General features: G+C 62.3%; 2 protein-coding genes across 5 annotated transcripts; both read right to left on the minus strand.

Annotated features, from left to right (window-relative positions):
• Window positions 1-7: 7 nt before the first annotated feature.
• SHISA4 (shisa family member 4) lies at window positions 8-4,246 on the minus strand. The gene is made up of 5 exons (XM_058856006.1): window positions 3,952-4,246; window positions 2,762-2,933; window positions 1,701-1,834; window positions 497-679; window positions 8-409 (listed from the first exon to the last, which is right to left on the minus strand). Exons 1-5 carry the CDS (start codon window positions 4,022-4,024, stop codon window positions 363-365), a joined length of 609 nt encoding a protein of 202 aa, XP_058711989.1. The 5' UTR covers window positions 4,025-4,246; the 3' UTR covers window positions 8-362.
• Window positions 4,247-5,018: 772 nt separating this feature from the next.
• On the minus strand, window positions 5,019-12,229 carry INAVA (innate immunity activator). Of its 4 annotated transcripts, none has more exons than XM_058855997.1 (8): window positions 11,970-12,229; window positions 11,445-11,504; window positions 10,677-10,801; window positions 10,482-10,598; window positions 9,644-9,848; window positions 7,798-8,299; window positions 6,485-7,052; window positions 5,019-5,323 (listed from the first exon to the last, which is right to left on the minus strand). In XM_058855997.1, exons 2-8 carry the CDS (start codon window positions 11,488-11,490, stop codon window positions 5,231-5,233), a joined length of 1,656 nt encoding a protein of 551 aa, XP_058711980.1. In that variant the 5' UTR covers window positions 11,491-11,504; window positions 11,970-12,229; the 3' UTR covers window positions 5,019-5,230. The 4 variants fall into 4 exon arrangements, with proteins under 4 accessions (XP_058711980.1, XP_058711981.1, XP_058711979.1 ...); XM_058855998.1 differs by having other exon boundaries at window positions 7,798-8,200; window positions 10,479-10,598; XM_058855996.1 differs by having other exon boundaries at window positions 10,479-10,598.
• Window positions 12,230-12,581: the final 352 nt, after the last annotated feature.

A 12,581-nucleotide genomic window follows, 5' to 3' on the forward strand; every position in this document is an offset into this window, starting at 1 on the left:
AGCAGGCTGTGGGCAGAAGACGTGGTTTAATGCCAGTCCCGGGGGAAAGAAGAGCAGGGCGTGAATCCGGGGGTGGGCGTGCAGGGAGACAGCCGTGCACGGCCCTCGGGGGACCCCCCCGGGCCCCCCCGGCGGGTGCTCGGGGCCGCTGGCACCCAGAGCTGGGGGAGAAGGCACCCACAAAGGAGCCAGTGTGCGGCACAAGGGCCGCCCTGTTCTGTTGGCACCGGATCACCTCAGGATGGCCGGGAAGAGCCCGATCCAGCGCCAGCTGGGGCAGTCCCCCAGCGCCAGCGGGGGTCCCAGGGGTCCCCAGCCTGGCCCCGCTGGCCGGCGGCGGGTGCGGGGGTCCCCGCGGGGGCTCATGCTCCGGGGTAGCTGGGCTGTGCCGGAACGTAGGGCGGTGGTGCTGCGGGAGCAGAGGGGGTGTTACCAGGCCACCGGGCCCCTGGGGAATAGGAAGGGTCCCCGTTCCCCCCCCCCAAAAGGTGCTCACCTGTGGGGTTGTAGACAGGGGGGCCGGAGGGGTACATGGGGTACTGGGCGGCAGAGCCGGGTGCAGGGTACATGGCCATGGGGGTGAAGCCAGGCTGGGGAGGCATTGGGCCGGCTTTGGGGTCCACGGGGAAGGGAGCTGGGGGAGCTGCGGGGGGGTAGCTGGAGAGGGGGATTTCCGGGCCTGCAGAAGAAATTGGTGTCTGTGGCACCCCGGCACAGGGACAGGGGTGCCTAAGGGTGGCAGTGGCCCTCGGGGTGGTGGTTGCCAGGGTGTTATCCACAGCCCCCACCCCAGTGCTCAATTTTCCCCCAGCATCCTTTCAGGTCCCACCACCTCACCCCTGCCAACCCCTCCACCCTGTACCCCAGGACCTCTCCTGCTTCCCCCATCCCTGTACCCTACCCTGCCTCCTACACCTCCATCCTCACCCTCCTGATGTCCCCCTGCATTCCAACAGCCCCCCCTTCTCCTTCCCTGCCCTACCACCCCCCCCACGCCCTACACCTATAGGACTCCTCTGCTCCCTCTCATCCCTTCAGCTTCTACCTTGCACCCCAAAACCCCTGCACATCTCCAGCCCCCCCCAGACCCCTTCACTCTGTACCTACAGGATACTGCAAACCCCCATCCCTGCAACTTCCCCCTTTCCACCCCCAGTCCTCTCTGCATTCCTTGAGGCCCCCTCAAAATCCCATAATCTTGTACCTCAAGAACCCTTCTGCAGCCACTCCACTCCCCACCCTGCATTCCTCCAGGCCTTCCCACCTCACCTCTTCCCAAACCCCTCCACTCTGTACCTACAGGACCCTCCTGCACCTCCCATCCCTATAACCCACCCACACACCCCAACTCCCACAGGCCTCTGTCCAGGCTCTCCCAATCCCCCACCCTGTACCTACAGCACCGTCATGCACTGAACCTCCTCCTGCACCCCCCATCCGTGCACCCCCCATTCCTGCACCCTCCCATTCCCCCAGCTCCTCTTAACCCTGCACCTCCTTACCTGCAGGATCCTCTTGATCCCCTCCTCCTGCACACCCCCATCCCTGCATCCCCCATCCATACAGCCCCCCACCAGACCCCCATCCCCCCTGAATTCCTCTAGGCCCCCCCTACCCTGCTCCAACCCTTTTTCCTACAGGACCCTCCTGAACCCCCCTCCTCCTCCTGCACCCTCATCCCTGCCCCCCCAGCCCCACACCTTGTAGGGGGGTGCGGGAGTGCTGCCGGCGCTGGTACAAGTAGCAGCAGGAGCACATGAAGCAGCAGACGATGGTGGTGACGATGGCGATGAAAAGCACCACGGCTGAGGCGATGCCCGCGATGGTCTTGGGGCTGTGGGGAGCAGGGCTTGGGGGGCACCCGTGGCACATTCCCCCAGCCAGCACCCACTGATACTGCCCAGTACCCAGTGCCACTGCCCAGTGCCCAGAACCAATGCCCAGTGCCCAGAACCAATGCCCAGTGACGCTGTCCAGCACTGCTGTCAGCACCCAGTACCAGTGACCACTGCCCAACATCCAGTAGCAGTAACCAGTGCCCAGCACTGCCCAGTGCAAGTTTTCAGTGCCAGTGTCCAGCACCCAGTACCAATGACCAATCCACAGCATCCATCCCCAATGTGCAGTGCCCAGTATCAGTGCACAGCATCCAGTGTCCAGTCCCAGTGTCCAGCACCCAGAACCCAATACCAGCACCCAGTACCAATACCAAGAGCCCAGCACCCAGTACAAAGGGCACAGCACCCAACAGCAGTGCCCAGCACCCACTGCAAAGCTCCAATGCCCAGTACCAGTGCCCAGAGCCTAACACCCCAGTACCAGTATCCAACACCCAGCAGCACTGCCCGGTGCCCAGTACCCAGCACTCAATGCCCAGCACCCAGTATTAGTGTCCAGCACCCAGAGTCAACAGCTTGGAACCCAGCAGCACTGCCCAGTGCCACACCCCAGTGCTCAGAACCAGTGCACAGCACCTGCATTCAGCATCCAGTAACAGTGCCTGGTGCCCAAGTTCCCCTGCCAAGTACCAGTGCAGAGCACCCAGCATCCAGCACCCAGTGCCACTGCTCAGTACCAATGTCCAACCCCCAGTACCCCAGCCCAGCACCCAATACCAGTGCCCAGCATCACTGCCCAGTGCATAGCACACAATGACCAGCACCCAGTACAACTGCCCATCACCAGCACCCAGTACTAGTGCCCAGCACCCGGTCCCAGCACCCAGGGGAGCCCCCAGCCCCAACAGCCCTGGCTGTGGCACCTGAAGGCGAGACAGTGGCGCTGCTGGCGCTCGGTGAGCAGGCGCAGAGGGTCTCGGCAGCAGTACCGCTGGTGGCACGTGCCGCAGCAGAAGGTGAAGAACTCGCAGTCGAAGCCGGGGTGCCATGACCCGTTTCTGTCCACGTACCACAGGCAGTCTTCACCCCCGGCCACTGTGGACAGCCACCCATCACCGGGGCCTTGGAGCACCTGGCCATCACCACCCTCGGGGGCATCAGCAGCACCCCATGCCCTTCATTCCCCACATGAGCACAATCTGTACCCCACTGTGTCCTATTCGCTTGTACCCCAGTCCATCCTGCTCCATGGACCCCCAAAGTATGCCCCTATACACCCCCAAATACCCTGCTCCTTCCTGTCCCCCTGTCCCTCATACCCAGTCCCATATCCCCCATACCCTGCTCCATCCTGCCCCATATACCTTAAAACCCTGCTCAATCCTGCCCCTGTGTACCCCCATGTCCTGCTCCATCCCGTCCTACTTCCTTCCAAGCCCTGTCCCTATGTACCCCGACACCCTGCTCCATCCAGCCCTACACTGTTGCAGACCACTCTCCATCCCACCCAGCTTTCCGACCCCTCCAGATTCTTCCAGCTCGCCCCCCCTTCCGCGTGTTGCAGTAGCACTTCCTGCTCTATTTCTGTCCGAAGCCACCTGTCTCCCCAGAAATAGCCGCGGGCCGAGGCCCGGGGGCGGCCGGAGGCGCCGGGGCAGCGGGCGGGGAGCCGCGGAAATGGGCTTTGCGGGAGTCTCACATGGCATTATTCACACATCCCAAAATGGGACCACAGCAGCTCAGGGACAAGTGGGGAAGCTGAGGCACAGGGTTCGGGCATGGGAAGCCCCTAGATTACCCGGGGTTGGGCATCCCGGCTCGGTTAGCCATCGGCTCTATGCCTGCTCTTCCCGGGGGTCAGCGGCTACCGGGGACATCCCGAAAGCGGCAAACGGGAGACGGGTTTGGGAGACGTGGACACAGTGCCCAGGGGGACACTGTTGCAAGCCACCCCCCCGGTCAAAGGGACCGTGTGTGGCACGACTCACAGTCACGGCTCGTGGCACCAAGTCCCACCCAGTGGGATCCCCGTGTCAGCGGAGGGTGGCACCGTGTCCAGTCGCAGGGTGGCACCGGATCCCCCGGCCCTCCCCGGTCCCCGTATGTCTCTTACCCATCGAGGCGGCCACGGCCACCAGCAGGGTCCCAGCCAGGGGCCAGCCGCTCCCAGGGCCGCCGGGCCCCATCCCTGGGCCGGGCCCGGTGTCCCCGCTCAGCGCTGCCCGGGACAGGGGCGGCGGCTGCGCGGCGGCACCGGGACCGGGGCCGCTCCCGTGCCCGTCCGGTGCTGGTGCCGCGGGGCTGCTCCCTCTGCCGGTGTCTCCCGGTGCCGGTGCGGAGCCGGCGCAGGCCCGCAGTGACGCCGCAGCCCGGCGGAGCTCGGTTGCTGCCCGGTGTGTCCCCCTCTCCCGCCCCCACCCCGACGCCGCCTCCCGCCGCAGCCACCGGCCCCCGCCCGCCCCCACCGGGAGGAGCGGAGCCGCCGGCCCCGGGCACTGGCAGGGCCGGGAGGGGATGTGGGGACCGGAGTGCTTCTCTGGCACTGCATCCCATCACTGTACCCCCCCGGCAATCCTTATTTCCCCTCTTCCTGCACCACATCCTTCCCATTATCCTTGCACCACTCCCCGCACCCCATCCCCCACATCCAATCCCTTCCCTACCCCCTGCTCCCCATCATTTCCCCTCCCAGCACCCCTTGTCCCACTTCATCCCACCTCTGCACTCCTCATTTGCCTGCCCTGTACCCCATCCCTTCCCTGCACCCCACCACTTTGGTTCACAGCACCCTTTCTCCAGCCCCATCCTTTCCCTGAACATCTTATTTCCCTCCCCCTGCACCCCATCCTTTCACCCATCCCTGCACCCCTCCCCTGCACCCTTCATGCCCACCCTCCTGCACCCCTCACCTCCATTCCATCCTTCCCTTCTAATCCCTGCCCCTTTCCCAGCTTGGGTCACTGGGTACCAGGGGTGCACAGCTGGATCTGGGGCACCCTCTTGGCACTGTGATCACCCCATTACTGCCCTGAGCACAGCCAGACCCCAAATCCTCCGAGTCACATCCTGGCAACGCCAACTGGACCCAGGATATGAGACCTCAGAGGGGACACACAGGTGACACATCCTGAGAGTGACATATCCCAAAAACCACCTTTATTAAAGACCAGAGCCTTAAATTCAGGGTGGTGGTGACACCAAGGTCACTGGGGGTCACAGTGTCCCTATCAGCATTGCAGTGCCACTGAGGGAACACAAAGTGGGGGCCAGCCCCTGCCATCCCACTGTGGCTCCCTCCTGTGCCCCCACGCCGGGGTGGGGAAGCGTGAGACGTCCCTGCCGTCCCTGGGCCAGCCAGGATGTGCCCCCGCGCCGGGGTGGGGGTGTGGCACTCACACTTGTGTGACAATCTCGCCGTTCTCAGGCACATAGACCTGCACAGGCACGCTGGGTACTGAGCGTCGCAGCACCTGCACCGGGGGACCCTGGTGGGACAAAGACCCTGTGGGTGTTGGCACCCTACCTTGCTTGGGAGCACCACGGGGGGCACATCCCAGCACCGCGGTTGGGCTGGGGGAGTTGTGCGGGCATGGCCAGATCCTCACTCGCCCCGCATGTCCCAGCTGTGCTGTGGATCCATTTGTCCCAGTGAGACTCCCAGGTGGAGAGGGAGAGCTGGCCACTGAAATGTCTGCAGGGATCCTTCCCCACTCAGGGGCACCCCAGTGCTGCAGCAGGGACTCACATGAGTCCTGCTTGTGGGAACCTGAGTGTGACAGGAGGGACCCACATGGATCCTGCCCTAGGGACCCCCTTGAAATTCTGGTCCTTCCCATGGGACTCTTGTGGGACCCCAGTCTTGCCCCAGTAACCCCCTTAAGGTTCTGGTCTTTGCTGTGGGACCCCAGTTCTGCCACAGGAACCCCTGCAGGATCCTGTTCTTGCCCTCAGGATGTTCAAGAGAAAGTAGGGACCCACATGGAACCCCAGTCCTGCTCCAGAGACCCCCTTAAGGTCCTGGCCTTATCCCAGAGACTGACATGGGACCCCAGTCCCTGGGACCCATGTGGGACTGCAAACCTGTCCATGGGACCCTCAGCAGGTCCTCATCCTGGCCCAAAGGACCTTAAAGACCTTACTTCTGTTCCCAAGAACAGAAGACCCTGGTCCTGGCCATTGGACCTCCTCAGGGACCCCTCTGGGACCTGAATTCATCCCGTGATTCCCTCAGGATCCTGATCTTCCCATGGGGAACCCACTCAGGACCCTGATCCTGCCCCAGGGACTATCAGGGACCCTCCAGACTCAACCTATGGGATCTTGGACCTGCTCAGAGGACCCTCAGAGGGTTCTGATCCTTCCCCAAAGAATCTTAAAGGACCTTGATCCTCTCCTCAGAACCCTCCTGAGACCATGGTCCTGCCCCAGGGTCCCTTCTGGGATCCCAGTCCTGTCCTAAGAACTCTTATAGGAGCCCATGGACCCCCTCAGGACTTCACTCCTGCTCTAGAAATCCTCATGGGATCCCACCAGAGCCACACGTCCCTACACTACCTCAGGGTGACAACTCATGTCACCTGCAGGACAGCACTCAGGGGGTCCCTCTTCTCCCACGTGACCACTCCCAGCCAGAGCCTGTGTCCTACCTGAACCAGTGACAGGACTCCATGAGCAATGGGCATGTCCCCGGTGGTCCCACCACGGGCTCTCTGGAAAGTCCCTTGCCGGTCGAGGGAGTGGGGCCGGGAACCCCTCAGCTGGGCGCGTTGGTGCCATGACTTCAGTTCCTCAGTGACAGCAGCCTTGGAGAGCCCCCGGGCTCCCGTGGGCACGTAGTCTTTGAGCGAGGGTGTGCGCACGATGCGGCTACGTGAGGGCACCAGACGCTGGTACCGCAGTGGGGCCAGATCCTGCTCATACAGGAAAGTCAGGGGGCCAGCGGGCGGCAGGAGCTGGAGGGCACCCCGTGGGTAATAACCAGGCTTGGCAAGGGGCAGCGGAACTGCAAAGGACACGTCAGGGCTGCTGCTGCCCGGGGAGGTGGCATGGGAGACGCTGGAGAGGTCAGAGATGCTGTCATCAGAGCCAGAGCGACACACGGGGCTGGGGGTCAGGACGCAGGAGGTGGGCACAGTGACTGTGTAGTACGTGGGGCGCCGGCGGGATGCAGCACTGCGGCCCCGTGGCTCAGCTGGCTGGCAGCACGGGTCCACCCTGCAGGCAAGACACTGTGGCTGCAGGAGGACCCTTCCCCTCACCCCAAAGCCAGGGCAAGCCCTGGGAAAGGTGCACCCATAGGTGTGAGGCACAACCACCCCGTGGGGAGACATCTAGCCTCTTCCCACGGGATTAGTTCATCCTCCCCATGGGGCTGACCTCCATCATTTTCATAGGGTTACCTCCATCCTCTCCATGGGATTATCCAACCTCCTCCCAAGCATTTCTATTCATCCTCCCCACAGAGTTTTCCCCTACATCCCCACAGGATTATCTCCATCCTCCCAGTGACTGAGTTCCATCATCTCCATGGGGTTAGTTCCATCTCCTCCCCATGGGATTGTGTCTGTCCTCCCCATAAGATTTTCTCCATCCCCTGCATAGAGTTAGGTCCACACTTTCCTTGGTGTTCTCTCTATTATCTTCTCCATGGGATTATCTCCATCCTCCTCCCCCTGGGTTTAGCTCCATCATCGCCATGATTCATCCATCTTCATCCTCTCCCACAGGATTACTCCCATCCTCCTTCCCACAGGGTTAGCTCCATCTTACTGACAGTGGGACTATCTCCATACTTCCTATGGGATTATTTCCAACATCCTCCATATGAGCTGAGCTCCATCATCTTCACAGGGTTATTCCCGTCCTCCTTCCCATGGATGGAGCCCCATCATCCACACAGAATTACCTCCACCCTCCCTTGCAGAAGCCCTTGTCTATCCTCCCCATGCTCAGGACATACCTCAGAGACTGGGTCTGTCCCTGCCGTCCCAATGGCTCTGGGGTGCTGGGAGCACTGGAGCCCGCCTGCTGGCACAGCACCAGGGTCCGGATGGGGACAAACTGGTAGGGAGGGCCTCCTGTCCTGGACACTGAGGATCCTGCGGAACCAGGGCTGCTGGGGGCCAAGGAGCTGGCAGGGGCAGCCATCAGGGACCCAAGACGGCATTGGGAGCGCTGGGTTTCCCCATCCTCAGGGTTGATACTGGGATTTTTGGCCCTCTCATAGGGTCTGTCCAGGCTGGCCTCCTGCCAGTGATTGAGGGGGGGCATCAGAAGCCCCAGCTCCTTCTCCTCCTCCTCTGTGGGGTCCTTAGGAGATGGGGACCTCTTTGGGGCGGCAGGTTCTGATGGCTCTCTGTCCTCTGCAGGAGAGATGGAGGGTTGGGATGGAGGGGACACAAAGAAAGGGTTGGGATTGAGGGAACAGCTGGATGGTTGGCATGGAGGGGAGATGTGGGGGGCTGGGATGGAGAGGACACAGGGAGAGGAGGGATAGAGGAGACACAGGAAGGGTTGAAATGGAGGGAACATACCAGGGGTCCCCCCTGGTCCCCAGAGGCCCCTCACCCTCCTCCAGCAGGCCGGTGTCAGACATGGTGCTCTCGTCAGAGGCACTGAGCTCTGTGGGGCAGGGCCCTGTGAGAACAGAGCCGCGGCCGCTTCCGGGTGCCAAAGCGCTCCCACGGCCCCGCCACCACCCAGCACGTCCCCGCGGGCCTCTGCTCCCCTCTCCCACGCCACCTGCCCCAACACGCTCTGCGATGGCAGCGGTACCGGCCGGGCCGGCTCTACCGAGCCACGTGCAGTTCCCAGCCTGCCCAGGATGGGCAGGTTGGAGGCACCAACAGGGAAGGAGATGCCGCCACCATGGCCCTGGTCCCTGGAGGGGACAGGGATGGAGAGAATGGGGACCCCTTTGGATGGCCGCCACTGGGATGGGGACATGGCAGCTGGGCCACATCCTGCCCCTCTTTGGGATGGGTGATTTGGGACAGTTATGGGGTGCAAGTGGGAAGGGTGAGGCATTGGGGTACATTCAGGGGGGTGCAATCAATAGAGGTGAAGCCCTGGGGTGGATTCAGTGGGGTGCCACTGGGGATGGTTTATCAGGGTGCATGCACTATGGATGGAGTTCTGAGGTGCATTCAGGGGGTACATATGCCAGGAATGGTTTATTGAGGTACATGCACTGGGGATGAAGTTTTGGGGTGTGTTCAAGGGGGGACATACACAAAGGACGGTGTGTTGGGATGCATGCACTGGGACAAAGTTTTGGGGTACATTCACAAGGGTACCACCACTAGAGATGAAGTACTGGGGTACCTTCAACAGGGTGCATTGACAGTGAGAGTGTATTGAAGTGCGTGTATCAGGGATGGCCTTCCAGGGGCATATTCAGCAGGGATAGGGAATTGGGGTGCATTCACCAGGGATGGTATGCTGGGGGGCATTTTGGGGGGGCACACTCATTGGGGGTGTAGAACTGGGTTGTATTCACAGGGGACTGAAAGTTGGGGTGCATTCAGGGGGTGTATTCATCAGGAATGGGAAATTGGGGTGCATCCAGGGAGCTGCATTCACCAGGGATGGGAACTGGGATGCAAGCATTGTGGATGGCATATTGGGGTGCATCCAGAGGGGTGCATGCACTTGGGATGAAGGACTGGGCTGCATCCTGTGGGGTGCATTCACAGAGAACGGGGAATTGGGGTGCATTCCCCAGGGACACCCAACCAAGCAGCACCCTATTCTGCCTCCCTGTTCTCCAGCATTACCCCACCACCTGGGGGGCTCGGGGGGCTCACCCTTGGCAGTACTGGTGTCCTGCTGCCCTGCCAGGAGCCGCCGCTGGCTCAAGACCTGCTCCAAGTCCCGCAGCTTCTGCTCCTCCCGGAGTGCTGCCGTCTGCCGCCTCTTCCGCACCTGCCGGCCGATGTTCTCCTCATGGCAGAGCCGGCGGGAGGCTTCGGCAATCTGCAGCTGCAGTGCCCGCTCCCGCTCCAGAGGGTCCTGGGGGCACAGGACATGCTCAGAAATACACCTCGACACCCCCAAGCCCCTCATCGTGCTTAACAGCCCAACACCACCCACAGCACTTGGGATCCCAACCCCTCCCAGCATGTCATCTGGGACTCCAACACCCAGCATCACTCTTGGAACCCAACACCAGCCATTATGCTCAGGACCCCACCACTACCCTTAACATTTGGAACCCACCTCCTCCCATAATTCTGGCACCCTGATACACCTGGGACCCCGCCACACCCATCACCTTGGCACCCCAACTCCACACATTATGCTTAGGACCCCATGATAACCCCATTAACACCCCAACACCACCCATCATGCTTGGAACCCTACCTTGTCCCACTTCCTGGGCACCCCAACACCAAATTGCATTCAGACCTAAACACCTCCCTTCACTGGGGCATCTCAGTACCCCAACACCATACACCATGCTTGAAAATTCCCCCCTACACTTGGTACCCAACCACCACCCATGGGATGGGGATGGCACCATTTCCAGGTGACCCTCAGGAAGTGAGGCGAGGGGAGGGGAGGGGGAAAGGTGACGGGAGGGGAGGGGAAAAGAGGTGGGGAGGGGTCCCCACCACCTTTGTACCCCAGGGACTGCCTCACCACCCCACAAAGAACGACGATCTCATCCAGCTTGAAGGCAGCCCCGACCCTGCGACGGACCTTGGGGGGCTTCTCACCAGCTTTCAGGGGGTACTCACAGGGCAGGGTCCCCGTCAGCTCCTGAGGATGGCACAGGGACACTGAGCAGAGCCATGGCAGCATGTGAGGGCAGGCAGGGGGTCCGTGTGTCCTGCTCACCGCCTCACGCAGGCACAGCTGCCGCAGCTCCTGGATGCAGCCATCGAGCTGGGCCTCCAACACCTGCTGCTGCCGCCGCCCTGCCTGCACCCGCTCCTTCGGGAGGGACATCAGGCTGTCAGGGCCTGGAACAGACACATGGACATCTGGAGGGATGGGAACACCCAGTGCCACCCCGCGGCCATCCCACAGCCTCCCTGCCTTAGTTTCCCTCCATCACAGGGGGTGGAAAACGCAGCCATGACCCTCCCAGCAGCACCCATGGGTGTACTGAGTCCCCTGGAACACCTGTTTCACCCACCCAGCAGCACCCACTGGTGTTCCAACCCCCCCCAGGATATTCAGGAAGCCCTCCCCCAGCAGCACCCATGGGTTCTCCAAGCACACAGGGTATGCATTAAATTCCCCCCAGCAGCACCATGGGCACTTCAGCCCCCCCCGAGACACGTGTGCCATCCCTCCTGGGGGGGCACAGGAGGAAGGTTTCAGTCTGACTCAGCCATCCCAAGCCAAACCTGTCTGAGTCAAATCCTGTCCAGAGCACCCCCCACTGCACTTGGGGTGCCTCCCCAAACGCAGGGGAAGCCTCCATTCCTCCACCCCCTCATTTCCCCAAAGCTTTCTCCAGGCAGCTCGTGTGTCCCCAGCATGTCCCCATGCACCCAAGTGCTCTGTTCTCTGCCTGGGAAGGAGGGGCACGTCTATCAGACCACCCATGGGCGACAGGAGCACCCCAAAACCTCCCTCACCCCCACACGCCCTTCTCACCCGAGTGCAGCATGATCCTGCTGTCCATGTCACTTGCCTCCCCCATGCCGCGCCGGGACCCTGCGGGTAACAGCGGGGACACAGCTCGACCCCACGCCCCCAGCCAGGCTGCACCCATGGGCGCCCCCACCCTGCACCCCCAAAACCCCCCATGGCGCTCCGGGCGTGCCGCGATGGCGGCGGGGGGGACGCGGGGCTGTGTTTGCTTTTCCTTCTTGCAGGTCCTGCCATAAATAAAGGGTGTGGACAGCTCAAAGCGGGGGGAGGGTGATACCCTCGAGGGGGTCAAAGGTGCTCGGGGTGCGGGGGGGCCCTCGCTCCCGCCCCAGCTGGTTTCGCTGGGCACCTCTCCCAGTTTTCCTTTCTTTTCCGTCTGGGCTAGCGGTGGATCCTGCAGTGGGTGCGACCGCCGGCCTAGGAAAAGGGGGTCGCCAGTACCCCAAGATCCCCAAACTCTTGGGGAGGGAGTGAAAATGGGGCAGGGGGGCCGGGGTGAAGGCGGGGCGGGGGGGAGAGGGTTCACACCGCTTTTCCAGCGCCGTCGCCTGGCCGTGCCTCAGTTTCCCCAACCAGCTCCACGTCGCGCTGGGTGTCCGGAGGCAGGGAGGAGGTCCCGGGGGTCCCGGCGGGGTGGGAGAATCCCTTACCTGAGCCCGCCGCCGCCACCGGCTCTGCTGCGCCGGGGCACGGACGGGTCTGGGCTTGAGCGCAGGGAGGAGCAGGGTGAGCAACACCTGCCCCAGTCCCCGCCCGCCGGACGGATCTCCAGCGGCTGCACTGCACGGCACTGCATGGGCTGGAATGACACTGTGCGGCACGGCACCGGCTGGTACGGCATGGGATGGCATGGAATAGCACTGCATGGCACTGCATGGCATGGCACTGCATGGCACTGCATGGCATGGCACTGCATGGCACTGCATGGCATGGCGTGGGTGACATGGGGATGCACAGAGTGGCATGGCTCACTGTGGCATGGTACGGCAGGGTATGGGATGTTTTACCGTGGTATGGTTTGTGTTGACATGGTATGGCATGGTCTGGTGTGGTTCAGCCTGGTACAGCGTGGCGTGGCGTGGCGTGGCAGTGTGTGGTGTGGGATGGCACTGTGTGATTTGGCACAGAATGGCATGTTAT

The sequence above is a fragment of the Poecile atricapillus genome, chromosome 23, assembly GCF_030490865.1.
Source record: "Poecile atricapillus isolate bPoeAtr1 chromosome 23, bPoeAtr1.hap1, whole genome shotgun sequence".
In the NCBI taxonomy this organism is placed as follows: Eukaryota; Metazoa; Chordata; class Aves; order Passeriformes; family Paridae; genus Poecile; species Poecile atricapillus.

Excerpts from the sequence above, each read along its gene's own strand:
- SHISA4 (XM_058856006.1), bottom strand. The coding sequence starts at position 4,024 with ATGGGGCCCGGCGGCCCTGGGAGCGGCTGGCCCCTGGCTGGGACCCTG. Across the intron at positions 1,835-2,761 it reads CGCCACTGTCTCGCCTTCAG|CCCCAAGACCATCGCGGGCA; the intron begins GTGCCACAGCCA and ends TGCTCCCCACAG. Across the intron at positions 410-496 it reads CCCTGTCTACAACCCCACAG|CACCACCGCCCTACGTTCCG; the intron begins GTGAGCACCTTT and ends CTGCTCCCGCAG.
- INAVA (XM_058855996.1), bottom strand. The coding sequence starts at position 11,490 with ATGGGGGAGGCAAGTGACATGGACAGCAGGATCATGCTGCACTCGG. Across the intron at positions 10,599-10,676 it reads AGCTGTGCCTGCGTGAGGCG|GAGCTGACGGGGACCCTGCC; the intron begins GTGAGCAGGACA and ends TGCCATCCTCAG. Across the intron at positions 7,053-7,797 it reads GGACAGACCCAGTCTCTGAG|GGTGGACCCGTGCTGCCAGC; the intron begins GTATGTCCTGAG and ends TCTTGCCTGCAG.